The sequence below is a fragment of the Natator depressus genome, chromosome 18 (assembly GCF_965152275.1).
Source record: "Natator depressus isolate rNatDep1 chromosome 18, rNatDep2.hap1, whole genome shotgun sequence".
Classification (NCBI taxonomy): Eukaryota; Metazoa; Chordata; order Testudines; family Cheloniidae; genus Natator; species Natator depressus.
Genome location: NC_134251.1, coordinates 9,628,894 through 9,653,611, shown reverse-complemented (window position 1 = coordinate 9,653,611; position 24,718 = coordinate 9,628,894). Strand labels below are relative to the sequence as shown.

The 24,718-nt window shown below is 48.6% G+C and overlaps 1 protein-coding gene across 8 annotated transcripts in view; it reads left to right on the top strand.

Moving 5' to 3' along the window:
• The window catches only part of KAZN (kazrin, periplakin interacting protein), a 712,699-nt gene extending 690,602 nt beyond the window's left edge, over positions 1–22,097 (top strand). For 6 of the 8 annotated variants that reach the window (XM_074934068.1, XM_074934073.1, XM_074934074.1 and 3 more), the window contains exons 13-16: positions 236–337; positions 653–819; positions 14,417–14,549; positions 17,366–22,095. In XM_074934068.1, the coding sequence (XP_074790169.1) occupies positions 236–337; positions 653–819; positions 14,417–14,549; positions 17,366–17,530 (567 nt within the window). In that variant the 3' untranslated portion in view covers positions 17,531–22,095. Of the gene's footprint in view, positions 1–235; positions 338–652; positions 820–14,416; positions 14,550–17,365 lie in introns of all 8 variants that reach the window. The other 2 variants (XM_074934070.1, XM_074934067.1) reach the window with 2 other exon arrangements.
• The last annotated feature ends 2,621 nt before the right edge of the window (positions 22,098–24,718 follow it).

Genomic DNA, 24,718 nt, shown 5'->3' with positions numbered 1-24,718 from the left:
TGAACAATTTCTTATTGGCCTGGGTCTCAAATAATTTACTGAGCTGCTAGTTCCCTTCCTCCCCTCTGGTCAGCCAAGACCCTAGGGGATGGGACTTCCAGATCTTAGGCTCTCCAAAGGCCGAAGATGGCACAGCTCTGGTATTTGTGGAAGAAGTGAGACTTTAGGAGGGATCCAAATAAGGAGAGGGCAGGGCCTATTTTACTGTCGATAATGTCAGTGTCCTTGTGTGTAGGTTCTGCAAGAGCGGAGAGCTCGCTGTGAGATCCAGAACGTCGATCCGCTTGTCTGGACAAATCAACGGGTGCTCAAGTGGGTGCGGGAAATTGACCTGAAGGTAGGACCTGCTTGTGAGGAAGTGGCTTGTGGGGTGTAATAGTCAGGGAGGGGAAGAGTCTGCCTGGGCAGGGCTCACTCTTCATCACTCAGATCTCAAGTGGGCATCGGAAGCATCAGGTATAGAAATAGCCAAGCACCATGGACAGGGTAGCCGGGGCATGGTGGTCATACAGGATAGAGGAACTCATCTGTTCCCCCTAGCAGCTGCAGCTGGGAATAGCACCCGCAGACATCTTAGCATCTACCACCAAGGGAGGCGGGCAGAGGTGTCCTTCCTTGTCAGGTAAATCCGGGCTCTGGTTGTTGCTTTTAGGAGTATGCGGATAACCTGATGAACAGCGGCGTGCATGGGGCTGTGCTAATCCTGGAGCCCACGTTCAATGCAGAAGCCATGGCCACAGCTCTGGGCATCCCAAGCAGCAAACACATCCTGAGGCGGCACCTGGCAGAGGAGATGAACGCCATCGTTAACCCAGACAAGTGAGGCCCTTTGCAGCATTCATTCGCTGGCTCTCGGGGGGAGGGATTTCCTGCCCCTTCTCCTCCCATGGACTCGCTGGGGATGGTGCAGTTCGGCTGGGGATGTGGAGGACAGGATGGTGGGAACACAGCCAGGGAGTCTGCAGCCCCCCGTCTGCAATGGTTCTGTTCTCTGCAGATGCAGGGAGCTTTGGGGGAAGGGGGCGATGGGGGTAAGGCTAGCGGATCTGGCAAGCCACAGATCCACCATTCACTCCCTTCTCCCTGCATACAGAGGGGACAGCAACTGTGAGGGCTGCTCCAGCTTTCTGATGCAGAACCAGTTGCAGAGCAGCCTGGGAGCGGACTCCTTGTTAACCCACCAGCATGTAATTCTGGTTGGGCCGGCTCCAAAGCCCATCAAATTTAAAGTCAATGGGATGGACTTCCCTGGACTTCAAAGGGCTTTGGGTAAAGCCCATTGCATGCTAGACATCTGCGGCCTGATCATTCTAGCAGCTCTGGAACAAGTCCCACCGTCCTAAAATGGAGTCAGTGGCTCCTGGGGAGATCCCCGAAGGAAAGCTGTGGGAGGGGAGTGTTGCATTGTATTTCTTATGTTGCACTGAATTTAAGAAGGAGGAATGCAGTTCAAAACATGGAAAGGTGGCTGCTGACCTGAACTCCTGTCAAAAGGAGAGACCTGTTCAAAGAGCAGGTAATTCTCCAGGCAGCAAAAGCCCAACAGCCACTAAAATAGAAATCCTCTAAAGAACTAGAACAGCCATAAAGGCAACACACCTCCTTCACTCCCCACTCAAGCACAAACCAGCCTGTGGTCCTTTCCCAGTAGGACAGATTCTCAAGACACCGTATATATGCGTATGCAGCCTCCACAGAGCGTCATTCTTGACTACCATACTGTAGGGGGGCGGGAGACATCTGAGGAGGGCATAAGATGAAATTCCCCCCGTGTAAAAGGCCAGCTCCAACAAACAACAAAACTCCAACGCTCAAGTCCTGTTTGCCATCATACATAGACCACCCAAATCACAGCTAAAGTCGAGGGGTTTAAGTGGGATTTAGGTGGTGTACAGGTTCTGTGTGGTTGCACTGCACAGAGATGATTTTCACCCTATGGGGAGTTAGGAGATAATTTTGCCAACTACATTCACCTCAATCTAAATCAACGGATCCTTTATTAGAGCTAAAAATAGCCCAAACGCAGCAGGGGAGGAGATAACGAAGAATACTGATTTTTTTGCATGGACCAAAAGAGGGAGTCACCCACCCTTCGCCTGGTTCCTCTTCACGGCCAAACTCTGCTGAGTGCAGCCTGCCCAATGGGCAGTCTGGGAAAGAAGAGATGGCTCCTGTGCCAACGCCTGCCCAAGGATGTCTGAGGAAACCCTGGAATCCCTCCTCCTGGAAGGTCTCAAGTGCCTCAGGCGGGCTGATGGTTGAACTGGGGAAAGAGGCAACAGATATTCCATATTTCGTGGGCAACTGCACCACATGGCCTTGAAAAGGAGGCCTGGATTCTGGCCCCACCCAGGTGAATTCTGAAAGCACAGTGAATGGATGGGGATTCCCAGGGATGAAGCAGGGACAGACAACCTAGCATTGCACAGAGGCATCAGTAGGATATGGGCACCTGTGCGGACTGTGCCTCACTTCCTGCTGGTACTCAACACAACATTTCTGTCAGCCCTTCCCATGATGCCCTTGGCAAGCCAGAGGCCACCAGGATTACCTGCTACCCTTCATGTTTGGGAGCACAGAAGTTATTTATTGTCTACAGTGTTCAGTGCCATCCCAGCTGAAATATCACCCTGGAGATAATTCTAACCACCTGCTTTTCTACCTTTGCACCCCAGAAGCAGGAGGAATTGTCCACAGTGGAGTTTTGGAGCCAGGGACAGTGTGGACTTGCTAGGAGGAAATTACAGGGTGGGGCTTGGTAAATCAAAGAGGAAGAGGTTATCCTTTCGCTGCTAAGGATTCATCAGCATTCACAGCCCATTTTCATGTTTTTGGGAGCTGTGTGCTTGTCTTTGAATTAAGTTTATTGAACATTTTTCATAATATTGAAATTGTAATGAAGCTGTCTGTGCTATTTCCAAGCAATCTTGTTAATGTATCTTGGTGATATGTCTGTTTGTCATGTTTCGGTAATGTATTAAAATAGATAGGGAAGGAGTGAGTTCCGATGGTGACAGCAGGAGAAATTGGAGTCAGGACTCCTGGGTTCTACTCCTGCTCTGCCACTAACTCACTCTGTGACCTTGGGCGAGTCTTTTAACTTGGCTGTAAAGTGGCCATAATGATACTTACCTACCTCACAAGAGTGTGGTGAGAATTACTGTTTGTAACTTGCTTTGAGATATGCAGATGACAGTGCAAAATAGCTTTACAGTATGTACATATTTATATTAAACAGCTAAATAAAGCAGCAGGACAGTTCATGGCTTTTAAGACACTTGGTTTGAGGAGGTCTCGGAGGGGAAGAATCCATCCATTGACTGTAGTGCTCTCAATTCATCCCTCTGCTGTGGGTGATCCTCAGCTGTCACTCAGCTGCGCACGGGCTGGGAACTCTTTACAGGTTGCCACGTGAGAATGTGGAATGATAAAAAGACACATTACAGGAGCTCCTTTCACTTTCTGTGGGGAGAGTCCTCTTCCCCAGTGGACATTCCAGTAGCTTCCATTAGAATCCTCCAGTTGGTCTCTGCCGGTTCTTCCTGGTCTCTGTTGATTTCTACTGGCCGCTTATGTTTTCTCTTCTTGATTCCAAGGCTAGAAGGAATCACTGTGATCATCTAATCTGATCTCCTGTGCAACACAGGCTAGAGAACTTCCCCAAAATAATTCCTTGAGCAGATTTTAGAAAAATCTCCAGTTAGAGGCCAGTAGAACCACCAACCAGACCATTGCTCTGTTCCCACACCTAGTTGCCAACTGGAAGCAGAAGAAATCTTTTCACCCCACATCTCCTTTTAAAAAAACAACAACATTTTAGTGCGGAGGATCTCTTACCCAAGCAGTGAAACCCTAGCATTGTGCCAGAGGGAGATAGCAGGAAATATTTCAAGAAGAAATTCAGGCCTCTGATCAGTGAAGCATATGAACTTAAAAGCACTGGCTATAAGTGTCATAAAGCGCAATATTAAGGCAGCACTCCACAGCTATGAAGTCTTCAGTTAAAACCCTGATTGATGCTTGAACATGAAAAATGCATGTCATGGATCTTAACTTAGTCAGTCCTTTTGTGCTATCACAAAGCGGCCATGCAGTGTGTCATGACTGGAAACATCAGCTTGTGGCTCCACTTTCAGCTAAGTGAATTACAGATTTTTCAACTTGCTGACAATTTCGAAAAGTCGGAAAAAATTTGTTTTGGGTTGGAGCAAAAATGAAAATATTCAAAATTTTCAGTGCAACAAAAAGTTTAAAAAATCATTTTAGGTTGAATGAAATGTTTTGTTTTGACAAAACTGAAACATTCATTTTGAATTCCACCATTTAAAATGTTTTTTGATATTCTTAGTATAAATTTGAAGGAAATTTGGGAACAAAAAGTCATTTTAAGTCAAAATATCAGCATGTTTCATTCTGAAAATGTCAAAATCAAACATTTTGATTTGGGGGAATTTGTCGTCTTCTTTTTTTTTTTTTTTCTTTTTTTTCTGAAATGAACAATTTGGCCAACTCGACATGAATTCACAAAACGTTTCAATATTGCCAAACCTGCATTTTTGAACTGGAAAAAAAGTTTTTGTCTGAACAATTTCACCTGGCTCAAGTTCCACTCAACATCTTACTTGTGCGCAATTTCAGGCTCTTTATGCTTCTTTTGTTTAAAATAAGGCTGTTGATGAAGAAAGTGATTCTTCCCCAGCTACCCAGAGAATTCTTGTATTGGATGTTTGTCCTTAGTTGGTAGCCCATTAACCTCTTACGTGGACCAGCCACTGGCGCTGAGGCTAAGAGTGACATGGTGGTGACATGGGTTGGCTCTGCAGTGGTATAACCATAAATTGCCATATTACCAATATATATAAAACACAGAGCTCTTTTCTGTCTGGGATCCTGCCAACCAACCCTCCCCTAAGGAGAGGAGATCCTCACATCATTGGATCTCTCTGACAGGGACTAGATGGGCCTCATCTAGGTAAAATGCTACTTTCCATAGTAACCCAACCCTGTGCAGCAGGCCAGCACAAGGTCTACGCACAGCTTGTACTGAGGTGCATAGGTTTTATGCGGGCTGTCTGCACAGGAGCAAATTTCACCCAGAGTGAGGATGAATCTCTATCCCGGCTCCTAATCTATGGAACTGTTTGCTTTGCTCTGATATTTGAGCTGCAGTAGGCCTACAGTGTCTAAGATCAGTGTCCAAATAAGGCTTCCTCTGTGTTTTATCATAACTGTCAACATACTTTCCACTGCTTTCTCTCTCTCCAGCATAAGCCCTCGCTAGCCATCTGTTCCTAATTCTGCAAAGCTACATTCAACTTCTGTTCAACTCTTTCAATTTTCCTGTCGCTATGATACCACCCGAGTGCTTATCTTACAGCCCCATTGTGTTAAAGTCCTGGATTTCATTTTCCAAAGCTATCTTCCAATGCTTTCTTGATTGTCCGGCTTTGGCTTCGAGATCTCGCCACCAAGCACAAAAGAACCCTTAGGAAAAGCTAAAAAAATCCCTCTCCCAAATCCAGAGTGTGGTGATGGCAGCTAGAGTGTTTTCTTTCTTCTTCAGCCAAGTTACATTTCTGAAAGTCAGAAGTGTATTCAGAGCAAGAAAAAGCCTAAGACAGATCAGACCCTACTGTGGAAACACCCATGGAAGGCTCAAGAAGCTCCCTGGGGGTGACAGATCAGGGGCCCACTGATGGGGTGAAGGGGGCAGCTCCTGGACTCTGAAATGGAACCACCCATCTCTGCCACTCTGGTTCCGCTCTTCTAGCCAGCAGAGTGGCCTCAGGACGACACAGTAGCAACCAGGACGAATCCCAGCAGGAGCTCATGCTACTTCACGGAAACCCAGGGGGGTCCGCAGGGCCTATCCCATGCTCCCGCATCCTATGCAGGGCTGGTGAAGGAGACTCCTGTGGGAAAGAGAGCCAGGGCTGCTGGATCTTTAGTTAGCATTTCTAGAACCGTTTGGACAGCTAAATCCGAGTGTGACAGATTATGATATCAACCCCCACGGCTGCTTGTGGTGCTCACTTTACATGCACAATGCGGCTGAGCTACAGTTGCCATGGTAGCCAGAACGTTCGGTTTCCTGACTTTTCTGTGTTTGAAACCTCAGCCAAATGTTGCATGAATATAGTTAGTTATTTTCCTGGTTTTATATGAAACCAAAGTCCCTTAATAAGTGTCGTAAGCGACCAATCTTCCTCAAAGGACAAAAGAACACAATGCAAGTTGCCACCTAGCAGTTTGCGGGTGAACTCTTTGCAAGCTGTAGATATCCCATCAGTTCCGAGGGATCTTTCCTCAGTCTTTGCTATCGCCTGGCAAACCTCAGGTGAGCTTTCGCTCCGTGCGCTCAGTCCGAAAGCAGAGGCGCATCATTAAAAAATGCCCGGTGGCCCCACACCACTCCCAGAAGGGCCGGCTGCTGGCACGTCTCTGCACACCCCTGGTGGGGCATGGGGGAGGCGGCTCCGCGTACTGCCCCGGGCAGTGCACAGAGACCCACTGTCCCACTCCCCCGAGGGGCGTGCAGTGATGTGCCAGCAGTGCTAAGGCAGCTCCCTGCCCACCCTGCGACCCTCCCTCCACACCGTGCTATGCCACTCCCGGAAGCGGCCGGCGTGTCCCTGTGGCCCCGGGGGGGGAGGCATCTCCACGCACTGTTCCCGCCCCGAGTGCCAACTCCGCAGCTCCCATTGGCCAGGAACTGTGGTCAACTGGAGCTGCAAGGGCGGCACCTGCGGGCACCTGGCCCGCCCTGCCTAGGAGCTGCTGTCAGAGGGGTGTGTGTACCGGTTGCTTTGGGAGCCACACTGCTCAAGGTAAGCACTGCCCCCCTGACCCCCTCCTACACCCCAACCCCCTGTCCCAGCGCAGAGCCCACACCCAAACTTCCTCCCAGAGCCTGCACCCCCTCCCACATGACAACCCCCGTCCCAATCAAGGTAGCTCACTTTATTTTCATTTACTTCCCATTACACATAATATAGGAAGAGAATGAAGAAAAAAAGAATGAAAAACGGGGGGGAGATGAGAGAGAATGTTCTTTTTCTTGTCTGGGTCCCTAGGGGGGACCCCAAAAATGAAGCTGCGCACAGGGTCCCACTAACTCTAAATCTGCCACTGGCTGGGACCCAGCTGTACTTCAAATGGGCTCAAAGCAGGACAGGACCTATTAACTAGGGAGAGCTTTACTTTCAGACTGGCTTCCAAGGAGTATGTGCTACGATTCAAACACAGATTAGGCAGCTCTCCATTTTCATTTTAAAATCATGCAGACGTGGGAGGAGAGTGCAGAAAAGGGAACTTCCTAGCACATAAATTGGTCACATATAAATGAAGAGATGGGCAGAGGAAAAGTTTGAAGTATCAAGTATCTGGATGCCTGGCTGATGGTCTTGCTCACGTGCTCAGGGTCTAACCGCTTACCAGATTTGGGGTCATGAAGGAATTTTTCCCAGGCGAGCTTGGCAGGGACCATGGGGTGTATTTTCTTTCCTCCACACTCTGGGACATGGTTTGCCTGCTGAGATCATCTGGGCATAGCTCACCTAACCAATCCCCTGCCATTGCAAGGCCTTGGACACTAGCAACAGCTCGGTCTCCCCTGTTTTCTGTCTGGCTCCTGAGGACTGAAACGCTTTAATCTAACTAATGTATTTGGTCTTAGTATAGGGGTATCTGGGTGAAATTTAATGGTCTGCGATATCCAGGGGATCAGGCTGGATAGTACCTTCTGGCCTTAAACTCTCTGAAGCTCTGAAATAACGTTCTATGTACCACTGGGTTGGAATTACAATCCCAGTGTGAAATTCTCCATTGTCAGAGAGCCAGTATAAATCCCTTGTGTAACACACTAGTCAGTGTCTATTATGTGCCCTCTCTGTGCCTAATTCACACAGATTCTGGCTTTTTAGCTCAAACTGTAGAGACGTATGCTTTCAGCTGTAGGCTTCTGTGCTTCAGTGCCTGTTGTTGGCCAAGAGGGGGTCCATCACGTAAGTATCGGATAAAGCTCTATTTTGAGGGATTAAGTGCGATTTAAGTGGTGCATAAGCCTTGTGCTGGCCCTCCACACAGGGAATGTGTTTCACGCCTGTTGATTTGTCGATGGGAAAAGCTGAGTGACTGCGGCTACCAATGGATGAAATGCTGATAAGTGGCCAGCTGGCGAGCTCTGCGGCCCTGCTGAAAGTTCTGATCATTGTGGAGGCTTCATAAAGGGCCGGTCTCTCCCATCAGTCTTTGCACAGCATTCACACTGACACGCAGTGATCGTAGATTGAGGCTAAAATACAGCCAGCTGTTGTGATTATAGCTGGACTGTGTAGATCCAATCTAATCTATTGAAGCATTTGTACCGTGCTCACGGCTGATGTGCTTTGGGGAGTCCTTCATCGTTTCCAGCAGGGACAAAATCTGCCTCTCTGGGAGATCTGCTGTATTGAAAGGGGGCGGGTGTGTGTGTGTGTGTGTCTCAGTCCCAACAAGGGATAAGATGGTAATAAAACCCATGTTCACTATTACAATATTCAATAGCAAAGTGTGGTCTGGGGGGTTGTGTAGGGTGACCAGATGTCCCATTTTTAAAGGGACAGTCCAATATTTAAGCCCTCCTGCAGGTGTCCCGACTTTTTCTTAAAAACGGGCAAACTGTCCTGTATTTTCTGTCTCCCCGCCCCCCATCAGTCCTGGCAGATCCCGCTGCTGGCTGGATACCTGCTCGCCAACCGCCCGCCCACCAGCGGTGAGTTGCGGGGTCCAGTGACTGATGATGGGGGTGGGGGTGCAAGGCTGGTGGCGGGGCAAAGCTGCAGCGTGGGGGGCCAGCCGCTCCCCCTGCTGGTCTGTCAGTGCAGACCAGCAGGGGCCTGACGGCTCTCGGCCAGCAGGGCCCCACCCCCCTGTCCCGTTTCCGGCCGGCACTGGCTGCGAGCTGCGGTGGCTGGTGAGTGCGGGTAGGTGCCAAGCGGCCGGTTACGTGTCTCCTCTGCTGCCCACCCATTGGCCCTCTACATGCTCCCCCTCTCCCTGCTTTGCCCCTTCACTCCCCCCAGCCCCGCTGCTCCTCCATATCCTTCCCCACCCACCTCCCTCCTGCTCCCATCGCTGTGCAGAGAACCAGTCCCCGGTCGGAGCGCTCAGCTCACCAACAGCCTGGCCGGCAGGCTCCTTCCTTCCCCCACTGGCTCTGGCTGGGCAGGCACCCTGGGAAAGCCCAAGACCCTCCAGCCTGGGGCGCTGGCCAGGGGGAGCCGAGCCCTGCCTATGCTAAAGCCCCGCACAGCACTGGCAAGGGGAAGCCTCTCTGCCTCCCAGCTAAGCTCTGGAGTGGCAGGACAGGGAGAAGCAATTTCCAGCCTGTGCGTGCCCTGATCCTGCAGGCTCCACAGCAGCCCCCCGGGCAGGGGCTTAGGACCCTCTTCACCCGCTCCGTCCCCTAGGCACCCTCCTCTGCTGCGCCACCTCTCTGGCCGGGTTCGCTGAAGCCCCTGCAGTCAGGTTCCCTGGGCCCTGGTGCCCAATGCGTCCTGAGGGCTTAACCCCTTCCTGCCCACGCTGTAGTCGGGGGACAGGTGGGGGCTGGGTTATGTTGGTGGCCAGCAGAAGCCTGGATTTCAACACTGTGTGGGCAGGAAGGGACAAGCTGCTTCTAGCCACAGGGGAGCGGTAGGGGTGGGAAGAGATGAGTTCTGCAAAGACATGGGCCAGGTCATCCCTTTCCCCCACCCCCGTCCCCCACGGCTGGAAGCAGCTCCCATCCCTTCCCTCCCGCACCCTGCCGAAAGGCTGCTGCTGGCCACATTCTGGTATGAATCCTGGCTGAAATCTGGGGAGGGGGGCATGTGACCCTGAGTCCCCTCCCCCCCCCCACCTCTCTCCATTTGTTGCCTTGGAAAGACATGGTGCCAGGTACCAGGAGAGGCAGGCCCGTCCCGAGGCCCCAGCCAGGCAGGAAGGGCAGAGAGCACCAGGCAGGGAGGGTCGGGTCGGTCAGTCACAGACACACACCCCCAGCGAGAGAGAGAAAGAGAGAGAGAGAGAGGTGTGTGTGTGTGTGAGACCTCTCCCCGTGTGAACACTAAAGCCTTAAAGATAAGAAGGTAAATAAAAAGAATCCAACTATTAGTATAGTTGGATTCTTTTTATTTACCTTCTTATCTTTAAGCAGCTTTTTAACAGGGGCTCAGTCAGCTTGATGTTAATTTGAATGTTTGTACTGCATAGTTCTGACTGATTGCCGTTGAACACGCTTGAATATGAGTAATTTTACCAGGTGTCCCTTTTCAGCATTGGGAAATATGGTCACCCTAGGTTTGTGTCAAATTATCATGGCTTACTTTGATTGTAGCAACCACCCATTAAAAAACCATTTGAGCTGTATTTAGTTTTTGTTGATCGGAAGAAACCCCTGTGTGCCAGTCTTTCAGAGGGTATTAACTGTCCTTTTGGATGTGAACAAGAGATGAAGTTAGCTGAGGTGGTCTGGAGCAGGTATGGCTGCTAGTGACGTCCAGGCCTGTTTTCTTTTAGACAGAACACGAGCGCGCACACCCGGAGAAAAAAGAACAGCTAAGCTAGAAAATACAGCTTCTGTTTCTGGAGCCGACTTTCACTTGCAACTTTGCTGCTGGAGTAACGCAAGCACGGCCCAATGTCTTATCAGCTACACTGAGCTCGTTCCAGCACAGGGCTTTTTAGGGCATTGCTTTTAGCTTGTGAAGCTCACTCCTTCCAGTCCATGTCTTCCTCTTCCCCCGCATCCCTGGCGTGACCCCCCCCCCAGGTCAACAATGTCCAAGGAAATGGAAAAACATGCCACTAATTTCCAACATAAACATCTTCACCCATCTCTAGAATCTTTCCGCTCATTCTTATGCCGCCCTGTGACTTTACCAGGAGCCTTGCAGATCCCTTAGCACAGTTCTTGTAACCTAAACAATCCAGTTAGTATCAGGCTCTTTATCTCCTCTTTTTGCTGACTTTTACAAACAACTTTGTATAACAGGCTGAGTTGGACTTCTCTTACCTTGGGCAACGTAGAGTACAGGTCGCTGCACCGGGGCTCTGCTGGGCGTATTCGGCACTCATTCACTGCATGGCACTTCTGTCCACACAAGCAGGATTTATGCAAAGTATCCAGTTGAGAGCTGAGAGGGGAATTCTCCTGCAAATTTCCAGTGGAGGCAGTGAGATTTCAAGCTTTTTCAGGCCCGACTATACAGATGGCTCTGGTTAGTTGGCTCACCCGAAACAGATGGTTCACATTGCAAATATTGTGCTTTTGTTTGCACACACATACACACACCCGCAAAGAGCCCAGGCAAATTGGGAGCCCTAGAGCTTCTGAGCTGTCAGTACTGTACAAGCAATCCGCTGTGTTGACAGCAGAAGGCTTTGCGCTGGGGATGGCAGCATTGTACGTTGCAGAACCCATCCACTAGAAAGCGATATTTCTGCCTGCCCTGATTACTGACTGCTCTGTTACTGTCACGATGAGAAGCAGCAGCCAGAATGGCAAAGGCACAGCCCACTCTCCTGGCATCAAAACCAGCTGTCCAAAGGATGGCTCATGGCATTGCTAATGAGTTACGGGAAGGATTTCACTGCTAGGTAAGCTGTTGAAATCCAACATGTCAGGAGTAACTTTAAAGATGCTACCATATTACTGGGTCTTTGGAGACCTACACAGAATAAGTTGGGGGTTTTCAGTCCATTGTCCCAATTGGTAGAAGAGGCAGAGAGGTCAGGGCTGGAATGTGTCTGGAAAATGTCCCCATCCTCATTTCTAGGGATGGTCCCTGCAGGTCAGGATAGAGGGGCAGTGAGAGGAAGTTTACTCTGCCTTTCTCCAGGCTATACCTGTTCAGGGGTGAAGCAGGATATGAGATGATCAGGGTAGTGCCTGAGAGGGACCTTACAGAGGGGGAGCCAGGAGGCATCATCCTGAATCCATTTCTCCCAATAGAGGAATCCAGAGTTGTCAGCAATGGTTTCTCCCTCCTGCAGAGAGGGAATAAGACCAGCATAGCAGCCAGTGAGCTAGAGCTAATAAGGGGCCAGCAGCAGGAGGAGGAGACGGAAAGGCTGGTGAGATAAAAGAGTTGCTTCCCAAGTAGTTGTGTAAAATCAAAGCATGTGCATTGACAATGGAGAGGCTGAACGACCCTGGCCCCACGATGTCTCAGAATGGAGCCTAGCCCACTGCTGGCCGCAGGAGATTGGCTCGTGGATCAAATGACACTTGTGAAGAAAAGGGAATGTCCATGAAAGGCACAAAAGCGAGGCAGGTGCAGGGACTGACCTGGACCCTGTGTCCCTCGAGCGAGCAGAGGAGCAGCAAAAAGATTTCCTTGTGCCGCTGTGTCCCCACCACCTAACACTGCAGAGCGAGAAGAAAACCTGGCTGCCGGGGACTGTGGCGCTGGGTGGAATGGCTGCTGGGAGGAAGAAAGCCAGGGTGTCAATTGATGGGAAGGCAAATGGAAAGTGACTGGATGACAGCAAGGAGCAGGTGACCCGCACTGCGAGCAATGGAGAGGACTGGACTTTGTCACGGCACAAAAGGATCGGAGCCAGCCCGTCTAATCGTGGATGGCGCAGGCGAGGGGATGAATTACACACACACACACACACACACCCCGCTCCAGGAAAAGCAATCCTAGAATCAAGCCAAGGCAATTTCTCCTTTGGAATAGAGCTTCTAGTGCCAAAGCAGGGTCAGCTGTCCGGGTCAGCTGTCCAGATCAGCACATACACCTGCTTTGTGTTGTAATCAGCTCTCCCCTGGAGGCCATCCTAGTGTGCACTATCCAATGCCTTTGATTTTTCTGGCCAAGCCAGTTTAGGGCTCTGGTCCACTTTGGGTATGTCAAAGAAGTCCCACCACTTCTGGCAGATGCATGTGGGAGCATCTGGCGCCACCTAACCTTGCAGACGGGAAAGGGGCCTGGTATGTCTTCCTCCCTGCACCCTGTAAAAATCTCTCTTTGGCAAATGCACCCTCATCTATATCCAGCTGGAAAGCCCGGAGTGCTGGTCAGTGCCTGAAGTTCATTATTTTGGGAAGCAGGAATTTGCTGCTCCGAGTCAGAGCACAGATGGAGCTGACCTCTTCTGAAGCTTCTGGGGACGTGGAGCCAGGTTTTTGTTCACCTCATTATAGACACAGGGGCCAGGCGGAAAGTTTGGGTCTAAATCTGGCCTTTCACAAATACTGGGTTTGTTGAAGTTTTGTTTTGGGCCTGATGCTGGCGGACAGTATTGGCTCGTGAGACTATTGGCCAGTCACCATACCTGACGCTTGAGAGGAAGGCAAAAAAGCCATACACTTGGCCAGGTATGCACCTCTACACATGGGGGGTGTGGGAGGATTCTTTCTTGATCCCTGCGGCCATTACAATACACTGTGCAGAATGAGATCACATTAGTCCTGCCCAGGGGTGAAAGTAAGTTAGAGGACTTACCGGTACGCCGGAGTCCTGAGCAGGGGGCGTGGCCTCAACCGGAAGAGGCAGGGCCTTAAATCCCCAGGCCCTTTCAATCTTGATTTAAAATCTTGATTTAAAGGGCCCGGGGCTCCAGCTGCGATAGTGGCGGCTGGGAGCCTGGGGCCCTTTAAATCACCCCCGAGCTACCAGCTGCAGAGGCGGCTGGGGGCTCGGGGGCGATTTAAAGGGCCCAGGCTCCAGCTGCCGCTACCGCAGTGGAGCCCCTGGCCCTTTAAATCACTAAGGAGCCCTGGGGGCTCCCAGCTGCCACCGCTACCCCGGGGCTCTGGGCTCTGGTAGAGCTTTAAAGGGCCTGGGGCTCCGCTGTGGTAGCAGCTGCCGGAGCCCCGAGCCCTTTAAATCCCCGCCTGAGCCCTGCTGCCCGAGCCCTGGGGTAGCAGCAGCCAAGCTCTGGCAGGGATTTAAAGGGCCCCGGGGCGGTCGCAGCGGCTGGAGCTCCGGGGCCATTTCAATCCCTGCCGGAGCCCCACCGCCGCTACCCCAGGGCTTCGGCAGCAGGGCTCTGGCGGGGATTTAAAGGGCCCCGGGGCGGTAGCAGCAGCTGGAGCTCCGGGGCCATTTCAATCCCTGCCGGAGCCCCACCACCACCGCTACCCTAGGGCTTTAAATTGCCACCTGGGAAAGCTGGTCCCGGTACAGCGCACTGGCTCTTACCAGTATGCCGTACGGGAGCGTACCAGCTTACTTCACCTTTGGTCCTGCCGTAGCATAGATGTTACAATTTGAGCCTCAGTTATTGGCTGTCATGGATGCCTGTTATAACTGGGCATCAGATGAACCAGTCCTTTTAAAAAACCCAGCCACCACTTGTTTGGTTTGGTGGATTTTGAATGTGGCTCTTTCGTTTACTGGCTCCACATTAAAAACTTCTGTGAGATGAGTGCCTGTTCATTGTTCAGCCCTACAGGTGTTCTAGAGAGCGAGCGGTATGGAGCGTCGACTCTCATCCAGCAGGGGTCACTCAGGCGCGCCTCCAGCGCTACCAGGCAGAGCAAGGAGGAGGGGAGCAGCTTAAAATGCAAAGCAAGCAGGGTGAGTCTGTTTACGTTTTTACAGCGGAGGCTGGCAGGGTGGCGAATATGACACTATGACCCGCCCTGGTTACTAAACACTACTGAAAAATCTGGGCCTGAGCTGTTTTGAAAATATGACCTGATGACCGCTTACTCGGGCTCAGATCCCCTTTCCCTGCTGCTCTCCCTTTGAGGTTTGATCTCTTCACTTGTATGGTCCTATCAGTACAGCCTATGGCAGTTCACACAGAGACCATCGGGAAACTGGGCAGGCAGTACAGCCCTAGATTGCCCCAGTAAACCCCTCTGCATTGCTTCCCCACTGGTGCTAATTACCGTTATCAACCAGGTGCATGAGTAAGGGCATTAAGCAGCATAATGCAAGATGGGTGACTATAAATTATATTCTTTACAGGAATTAAATTGCACTGAAAAGCCTTTTTGTGTCCAGGGAAAGTTGGCATTTTTAAGCCTGGAATTTATGTGATGAGTAGCTCAATAACAAACCAATTATAACTTGCACAGGATGGGCCATTTAATCACCACGTCCAAATTACTCCCCTCTCCCAGCTGGAAATGACTGATTTTCTGCTTGGAGTTGTCATTTCATCTCCATGATAATTGGGGATGTAAATACTCAGAAGAGGCATGTGTGAGCTAATGAAATAATTAATTGCATTCATTTTAAAATTAGCTCTCTCTCTCTCTCTCTCTCTCTCTCTGTGTATTAAAGTATTTCTTACATTATATATAATGTAAGAAATACTTTAAAATAGTCTTAGAAATATTTAGAAATAGTCTTATACACGTGGGTGTTGGGCCAGCAGTCTAAAGCAGTCCAGTGCAATGGCTCCACAGAGTCAAAGCTTTCTCTAGAGATGTCAAGGGAGCCCTGGTTGAGCCCTTTTGTAGGGTTAGTATCTTATGTTGCTTTCTAGCACCCCTTGCTGGCCAGCATTATGAACTCCATTGACTGGCAATGTGCCTGCCACTCCAGATGGCTGGAAGGGGGTTCAGCCTGCAACAAGGGCTGGAATCTCAGCTGGTCCAAACTGAAATCTCTCCATTGACTTTAATGGTGCTGTACTGATTAACACCAGTGGAGGAACTGGCCCTGGGCTTTACGGTTAAAGGGGAAACAATGGGGGACTTCAGGACAGACTCCGAAACCATCCCCCCCAACAACCTCTTCCGTAGGAACACAGATAGAGAACACAGAGTCCCTGATGGAAGCTGGAGGGTGGTTGTTTGGAAGTATGGAGCAGGATGCAAACTATGCAAACATATTTCAAGCCTTAATGTGAGGCTATAATCAGAGAAGCCATTTTTTTAAAGTGTGGGTGGATTCTCCTCTGAAAAGTAACTGTAAAAATGCCACCCTGGAACTTCCCTGGTTGTTGTAGCTCAATGACTCGGGGTTAGATTCACCCAGATTACAAGCACAAAATAATAAATTCCTAACTGCCAGCCCTGCAAACTGAGGGTCTAATTCTGCTACCTTTACTCACGCCGAGTGGTCCCTCGTTATGTGGGTAGTTTGACTGGAAGTACCCTGAGTACAAGTGGCAGAATCGAGCCCCTCAGCAAGGGAGCTGACAATCAAGCTGTGCACTGATATGACTGGCAATGACGAATCTGCAGACAGAACTTAGTGAAAAATTCTATTGAGGACACCTGAGCCAGAATAGATCCGTCTTGTCCTCCTGCAGCTGTCCTGGCTGGGCAAAGATAAGCGTACAAAAGCAATAGGAACCTGCTTTAGTCAGCTGAGCCAGTGAGACAGACTCAGGGAACCAGATCTGTGGTGTGAAGAAGAGTAAGATTTAGAGTCACTTTTGTGCTTATTACTACACTTTAAAAAAAAAACAAAAACTTTTTCTTACTCAATACAAATGCAGCCCTGCTGACTTTACTCAAACAAACGTTCTTGTCTCCTCTTAGAGCAGCCAGTCCGGCTACTGGTGAGTGAGCTGGATTTGGTACCTCCTTGGGAATCAACAGGTGCCAGTGCCTTTCTGAGTACAGAATCGGTATTAATGCTGTTGGTGCGAGAGGCAGAACTCACAGGGTTTGACTCTCCAGATCAGATCCTCAGCTGGTGTAAATCAGCGTCACTCCGTTGACTCCAGGGGCGCTATGCTAACTGACACCAGACAAGGATCTTGCCCTCAAGGGCATGTCTACACTGCAATTAAAAGCCCATGGCTGGCCCGTGCTAGGTGACTCGGGCACGTGGGGTTTGGGCTAAGGGGCTGTTTAATTTCAGTGTAGACATTTGGGCTCAGGCTGGAGCCCAAGCTCTGGGACCTTCCCCGCTTGCAGTGTCCCATAGCCCGGGATCCAGTCTGCACTGCTATTAAATAGCCCCTTAGACTGAGCCCGAGTCTGTTGGCAGGGGCCAGCTGTGGGTTTTTAATACTCTCAGATTCCAGATTGAGTTTCCAGTGCTGGCAATTAGAGAAACAAACCTTTGATTTGTATACTGAGCAAATTTGGATCTGGAAGCTTTTGCGATATGGAACTCTGCGGAAATGACATCTTTACAATCCTACTTCTGACCGTACGTGGATTTTAAAGGGTCAGTTCTTGATTAAGCAGATCTGGTGCCCCATTCCCTCCATGACACTATTGTGCGTCCTGTCTCTTTCTCCCCATGACATTAGAATCATAGGACTGGAAGGGACCTCGAGAAGCCATCTACTCCAGTCCCCTGCACTCATGGCAGGACTAAGTATTAGCTAGACCATCTCTGACAGGTGTTTTTTCTAACCTGCTCTTAAAAATCGCCATACAATGATGGAGATTATCCTTACGTTCCTCTGATTTCATTTGCAGCTTCCCCTGGGGAAAATTGGAAGGGGATTCAGTGGAAAAGACACTGATTTCCATGACGACTATGGATCTCTCAAAAACGAAGAGTGCTGTGAGGATATGAAGCTAAGTAGGCCAGAGCAGTGCCGCTTGGAACGCTTTGGTAATCTGGAAGTCACCAATGTGTAATGAATTGGATTATTCAGGCAAGACAGGACTCGCTGAAATCAACGGTGACATTGTGGCCAGTAAATGGGAAGGAAATCTCAAGAGGATGAATGAAACGCACACTTCTTGGGTTGTACATATTGTAGCCGTTGCTAGAGGCAACTCTGTTCAAACCTAACACGGTGGCATGTCTTTGTTTAAAGTGTCTGTATTCTGTTAATGCTGGGGGACCCAGATAAACCCAGTGCTGATTCCCTATAGTAAAAGATTTCCAGCAAGCATTCCAGAAAATTTTCAGAGCCCAACCTGGGCCCTCTGTGAAACGATAGTGATGCCCAGCCAATGACCTGACTGATCCATTCCTCTCTCTGGGTGGGCCCTCCAAAAATACAAAATGCACTCATGGGATGACTGTGGGCCCCCAGGACTGCCAGCTTGAATGGGGCAGGAAAGACCAGCCCCAGTGAGATTGCTTCCAGTTATCGTAACCCAGCATCAGCCCATCACGTTTGTCTACTGCTTTGACGTCGCACTGGGGAGGAAGGATAAAAAGAGAGAGGAAACATGAGGAGGAGGCGAAATTAGGTGAATGAAAATCAACCCGTACTTTGGAACAGGGTGGGGAGCCGGGAAGGATATGGCCCTTTGGGGCACCCTCCGTGCTGCCACTGACCCTCATTATGCAAAGTGGTGAACGCCTGCTGGGAGCGCTGCAGGAGATCAGTGGGAAGTAAGGCAGTGAAACGCCTCCCACTCAGAGCCTTGAAGGATCGGGGCCTTTCATGGTTCTCCAGTGCAGAGATCCCATGGTGAGCTGTGCTTTAGAAATACCATGGATAGACAGTAATGTCAGGCAGGGGCTGTACTTCCTCATCTGAAGTCACTTCAGCATTGTGCAGCAAGAGTTCAAAAACCTGACTCACCTCTCAGCCTCCGGGGCACTCACAGCTTCCAAAATTGACAGATACCATCTGTAGGAGCAGCCCTACTCTTTCAGCCTGCAGTCCCATGTGATTTCACCAACATGGGCAAACTTTCAGTGCCTGGGTGGGATACCTGCTAGGAAGTGTCTGTTGCGACGAGAAGCAATGCGGGCGATTCCGTAGGTGACATTCTTCCCTGTGAGTCAGTCCTGGGCCAGTGCCCCGGCACGGCATTAAGGAGCATACGCTGTTTAACTGTCCTCGCTCCAGTTAAAAATGTGGAAAGATGAGCTCCTGCCCACAGAGCGTTGGTCCTGATATCTTGGCCAAATTCAAACCTTGGTACACACATTGTGCTGAGCTTCTTATAATAGTTCCCTTCCCTCCCTATGAATGATTGTTTAGCGTGTCTGGCATAGAATGGGTGCTGTCTTCCTCTCCAGAGCTGGATGCATTTCAGCCGTGACGGAGCAAGCTCTTTGCTGCAGTCTGTAAAGCACTTTGGGGACTTTCTGGCTCAGTGGTTCTGTATTATTATGATTATGGTCTTACTGTGGAACGATTTATTGCTAAAAATTTCTGGGCCCAAAGGACGCTTTCGTTTATTTATTAGAAGTTATGGGAGCTCATCGGGGCTCTGGGTTCTAAGTAAATGTTTTCTTTTGGCGAAACATATTGTCGGGCAGGCAGCTGTTGGGTTTGTTTTAGGCATAATGGCCTCGCTCCAGCTCTGCCAGTTTCCACCATCTGAGGATCTGGCCCAGCACAGTCAAGTGGCTCACTAAGGGGAAGTGGCTCACAGTGAGGAAAGATCAATTTTACACATTTAAGGCCACAGAGTAGATGTCAGACAAGCCTTTTGGAAAATTGAAATGAAGAGATTCCCTGGGACTACAAGGTTCATTAGCATGAATGGCGAAAAATGAAAGGCCGGGGGGAAGATCAAGCAAGCAGAATATGAAACTCAAATCTCTGTCCGGAGGAGAACATCACTTACAACACGTATTTTCTGCTTCACTCTTTTTGTCTCTCTCTTTTTTCTTTTCCTCTCTGGTATTGAGCGAGACAAACAATTATTTAGAAAAAGGAATTTTAAATATACGGAGCTAAATTCTGATCTCACTGACAGGCAGGTAGTGCCACAGTCTGGGGTGCCTGGCATCTCTGAAAATTAGGCAGCTTAGCTGCCTGAATATGGATTTAGGAGCAATCACCTAGCATGCTAGAGGCTGCATTTACTAGGGGCATATGTGCCTAACTCCCATTGAATCAATGAGAGTTAGTTAGGTGCCTACCTGCATCCTTACGCACCAAAACAGCTTTAAAAATCTGGACAATAGGCCCTAATTCAGCCTGGTATTTGAGCATGTGACTAACCTCAAGCATGTGAGCAATCCCATTGATTTCAGTGGGACCACTTGTGTGCTTAAAGTTAGGTGCCTGCTTAAGTGCTTAGATCTTAAGTGACAGATAAATCTTGTGTGTGTTCTCTGCACAGGGGTGAATTTCACATTCAGGGCCCAATCCCGCAGCTACTCCATGGGCATAATGGCTGCAGAAAGCATATCTGAGTTGATCCAAAGCTCCTGGAAGTCAATGGAAAGACCCACGTTCTCAGCTGGTTTTGCATCAGGCCCCCACACAATTTCTTAACTAAGGGCCTGATCTAAAGCTTCTTAAAACCAATGTGAGTTTTTCCATTGACATTAATGGGTTTCGGATCAGGCCCTTACATTTTAGTCAGATACTAAGACTTACTGAATTCTCTAGGGAAATCTGTTGTCCAAATGCCAGCTTTGCATCAATGAGCTCCGCTGACAACCGAAAGCGACCATTCAGTGAACACTAAGATACCGTTTACTGTTTCTCTAGGAAAGGAACCGTGACTTGTGTATCATGTAAAAGCTATTTCAGTATCATTGGTTTATTCAGGTATTAAATACCTTGTTTTAATAACCACTGGAACTGTGTTGAAACAGAGATGGGGCAAATGTTTGTAACCAATTTCCTCCACAAAAGTGTAACTTCAAAAACCACTTCACCTACTGAGTAACATACTATCCTCTATTCTGGTACAGTGGCATCAAACGTCACTTTGAGTGGCCCTTTTGTTTACCTGTTGGAAGCTCACCTAGGAGTCATTTCCTTTGTTAGCAGCAAGGTGTTTATCATCACATATTTGACTCCAGGAGCCCCAAAGAGAGACAAACCTGCCATGGGCAAGGTCAGCAGTGCGACTGAGTCAAAGACTTAAAAATACATCACCCATGGGGACTGTAGTATAGATATAGGAGGAAAGGGGCTATTTAGATGTCATGCAAATGGATCAGGATCTATCAGGAAGTTGTTCTGTACCAGAGGGGAGGCAAGGGAAGGGGACATAGGAAAGGCTCCATAAGGACAACAGGTCAGATTCTGCCCTCTGATATGTGTATGCAAGTCCCATTGGTGTAAGGAAAGAGTTGAAGGGAGGAGAAAGCTGCTGCCAATGGGCAGCCTAGAGACAAGGAAGGAGAAGTAAATCTGTTTGGAAAGGCAGAGTTGAGAGAGGCAAGATAAAACAAACTGTCTGGGTATGGATAAATCAGTCATATGTACCTACAGGAATCATGCCACCTACCTCTGAAATGCGGACACCTCTGTGGTGAAAGGCAATGGGTGTTTAACAGGCGAATATGACACCGCTGAGTAGGAGAGGAAATGCACAAGTATTGACATAACTATATGCAGGGAGAGAGCATGTAATCACCACATGGGAATTTGGCAAGGAAATTCCACTTAATGTTCTGATAGACATTTGTTATTTCATGTCTGCTACAAGCTGCGACTCAGGGTTCTGTTTTTCATCAGTACGGCCTACTTTTCTTTCACTGTTACAGAAGTGATACCAAGGTCAGTTCTTAACATTCCCTTCTACTCATTACAGAGCTGACTTGGCCTCTGCCCACGGCCTCTAAAACGTCCAGCCTTGGAAGATCTTTGGCTTTACAGAATGGGACCATAGCGGGAAACTGAGGGCACAAGGAGCTTATTTATGTAGCTGAAACTCCACTCTTTGTTGCCCACCTTCAGAGTGCCTCATGGAAATTGCTAGGCATTAATCACACACTTAGAAAGATACCCAGTTAAAAATTGAACTGGGCAGAATCTGAAGTATTAATTAAGCAGCATTTCCTGAATGTTTTCAGTCCTACATTTAATAGTCACATTTTTGATGGATTAAGTAACAATTTAAATACATAAGATCACAAAACCAGTAACCTTAATGTCAACATATGAAGTATATGTTGTGTCTTCCTCTAGTGGCTAATCCACACAGAACATATAACAGCCCACTATTGCTGCCAGCTACTGTAGTTACTCCTGTAGATCAAGTAGGCTTGATATGACAGCCTTCACAAATATTACATAAGTGATTAGGAGAGGAACTGTGCAAGAACTGACGTCGCTATATACAGGCAGGTAAATCAAGGTCTGGGTCTGAATACTGGGAGTTCTGAGTAGAGCTGTGGGAGGATGGAAGTTCCACATTGTGAAGAATTTTGAGATCTCTAAATTTAGCTTAATTCCAAACAGGAACAAAAACTGAAAATTCTGAATTTTTCTGCTATGGAAAATTCCAGGGGAAAATAGGTTCGGGTCAATCAGAAGATTTTATTTTGACCAATGGAAATGTTTCACTTCCATTTCAACTTTTATAGATTTTTTGACTATTATATAATAAAATGCAAAATTAAAAAAAAAATCTAAATGAAGTCATTTCAAAACAAAAGTTTAAACCTTTCATTCCAAAAAATGTCAAACCCAGTAATTACGACATTGTCAGAACTATTTTTGACCCAATTTCCCAAAATGTTTCAATTTCGATGGAACTTGAAGAATATGGTTCCATCGAAGTTTCTCTGACCAGCTCTAGTTCTGAGTTCAGACCCTGGGGTTGACCAGTGGTGGCATTTGTTACTAAAGCTCATTGAAAAATAGTTGTAGAATAGGTGGAGAAAGGCTTGCTTAACCAGCCTGGGCTTCCACAGTGCTGTGCATGGAGGCTTTCCTACCCCCTCTCCAAGAAGACATCTGCATGACCAATGCTCAGGATAAAGGAATTTTGCTCACACCAAACATCCTTCAGTAATTTCCCCAGTCTGAGGGCTGCCATCTTGAAATCATAACATAACATAACATAACAAAAGCACCCAGAGTGGAGAAACCAGGAGCGGGGTATAGTCCTGCAGTCCTTAACTCATGACAGTGCTCCCATTCAAGCTGGACTTACAGAGGGTTATTTGCATGTACCCATGCAAGCAAATCCCTTAATCTGGATGGGCATGGTGGACCTTCACCCAATCAACAGAGGGAGCGTTGCCTGCTCTGCCTTTCTGCCAAAAATCTGGCCTGCCAATTCATGCATGCTAAGAGTAATTTAAGGCATTATCCCTGGGAACCAGCCCCTGAAATTGGAAGTGACCCAGATCCACCAGTGAGTCAGAGGCCACCTGGTGCAGGGCTGATGGCTCATGTTTACATGCTGGGTTGGGCTGGGCTTGTCTCATTTGGGAAGAAGATTAAGAACTGGGAGTGGGGTGAAGGCAAGAGCCCGTAGCTCCATGTAGACTAATTTGTCTAGGTGACCCTGTGGAACACATAGTGATCTATTTTCATCTCTACTGGGGAGAGGAGAGGGGATGTAATTTGGGTTTCATATTCCCAGGAAACTTCTGTCTGACTTTTAAGGCCTTAGGTAACAAGTAAAACTGAGCTCCTAAGGACAAGCAGCAGGTACGTCTTGTCTGATGAGACTACAGATCTTCTTCACTCCCCAGCAAGAAAAGATGCAATGAAAACTCAGCCCCAGCAGATTCTGAATCCTTAGATATAATTTGTGAGCCCATCGAAATCGGTGGAATTTCAATGGAATTAGGATTGGGGCCCTTAATATCTAACAGCTGTTTGATGCCACTTAATTAAATCCTTAATAACTGCAGAAGGATAGATGGCCTAAACTCTTTGGAAGAAAGCACTATCACTAGACACGGGGAAACATGACAACAAGAGTTGCCATGCATTTTAGAAGATACAAACCTACCAAACTCTTAGCTGCACCAGGAGAATGCCACCCTGCCTGCGTACGTAGAGACATCCTGATTGTATAGTGCCCTGTGAGTTAAAATCCAGACCTCCATGCAGGAACGGCAGTCAGCTGTGGAAAGCACCTGTAAATGTGAAAGCCCCAATTAATGGACACATGCCAGCCAAGGGGAGGTAAAACTGGACACAGTCATAATCACTGCAGAGCGTGCCAAGTCGGTGAGCGTGAAGTAGACGCTTGCTGCTCGGCTCTTGGACAGATCCAACTGGTCCGTCTGTTCCGCTGGGTTGCCTGGCAGTCACAAGCTGGAGCAGTTTAGGGGCAATGCTTCTCATTTTGGCTTTGTATTATACTGCAGATGAGTCATAGATGATCGGCACCAGAGCTGTGCATGGAAATTTCTCACCCCGCCCCCCCCCTTCCAATTAACTTTGAACAAGCCACAACACTGTGTTGTGCTGCTATAGAAAAATTGCAGCTTTGACTTTGTCTTATGGCATCATACCACATAAGGAACGTGTTATGCGACGGTGGGATCTGGTAGGTTTGTCCCTGCGTCTCTACATTTCCCAAGGACATACACCTTGCAAACCACAAGAATGCACGACCATAAGGCAGTTGCATTAGCTGCACAAAGACTTAGTAGAGGTAAATTCCAAAGGAGTCATGTTGAACTAGCCACCAACTAGAGAGTGCCCATAGAGACAGATGAATGCAGTGGAAGCATTAGGGGGAAAAAGCAAACTGCAACTGTTTGAAGGGGCTAAAGTGTTCAGACAAAGCTCTAAGTGAATGCAAAATTGCATTTGCAGCAAAATCAATGCAGGCTGTAAGTTTTGCTAGTTCAGTAAAAAGAAGATGATACTAACAAGAAAAGAAACAGAGAAAATATTGTCCCACATATTAGGGCTGTTGTTTCAGGGTGAGATGACCTCTTTAAGGGAGTCAGGCAGAGCCCTATGGCCCCCACCTGTGACTGACTAGCTGCATCTCAGATGGTGAGATAGGACCAACAAGCAGCTTACCTGGGGGCTGGGAGGGAGCTGTATGGAGGGGATTGCTGGAGATTCTGGATCAGGGAAAGTACCAGAAAGGGGCTTGTTACACTAGGTAGGGACAGACCTGGCTAGTGACACCTGTTCTCTCAGTAGAAGCAGCCTTCTGAGGCAGTAGGTCTTAGGAGGGGCCAGGCAGCAGGAC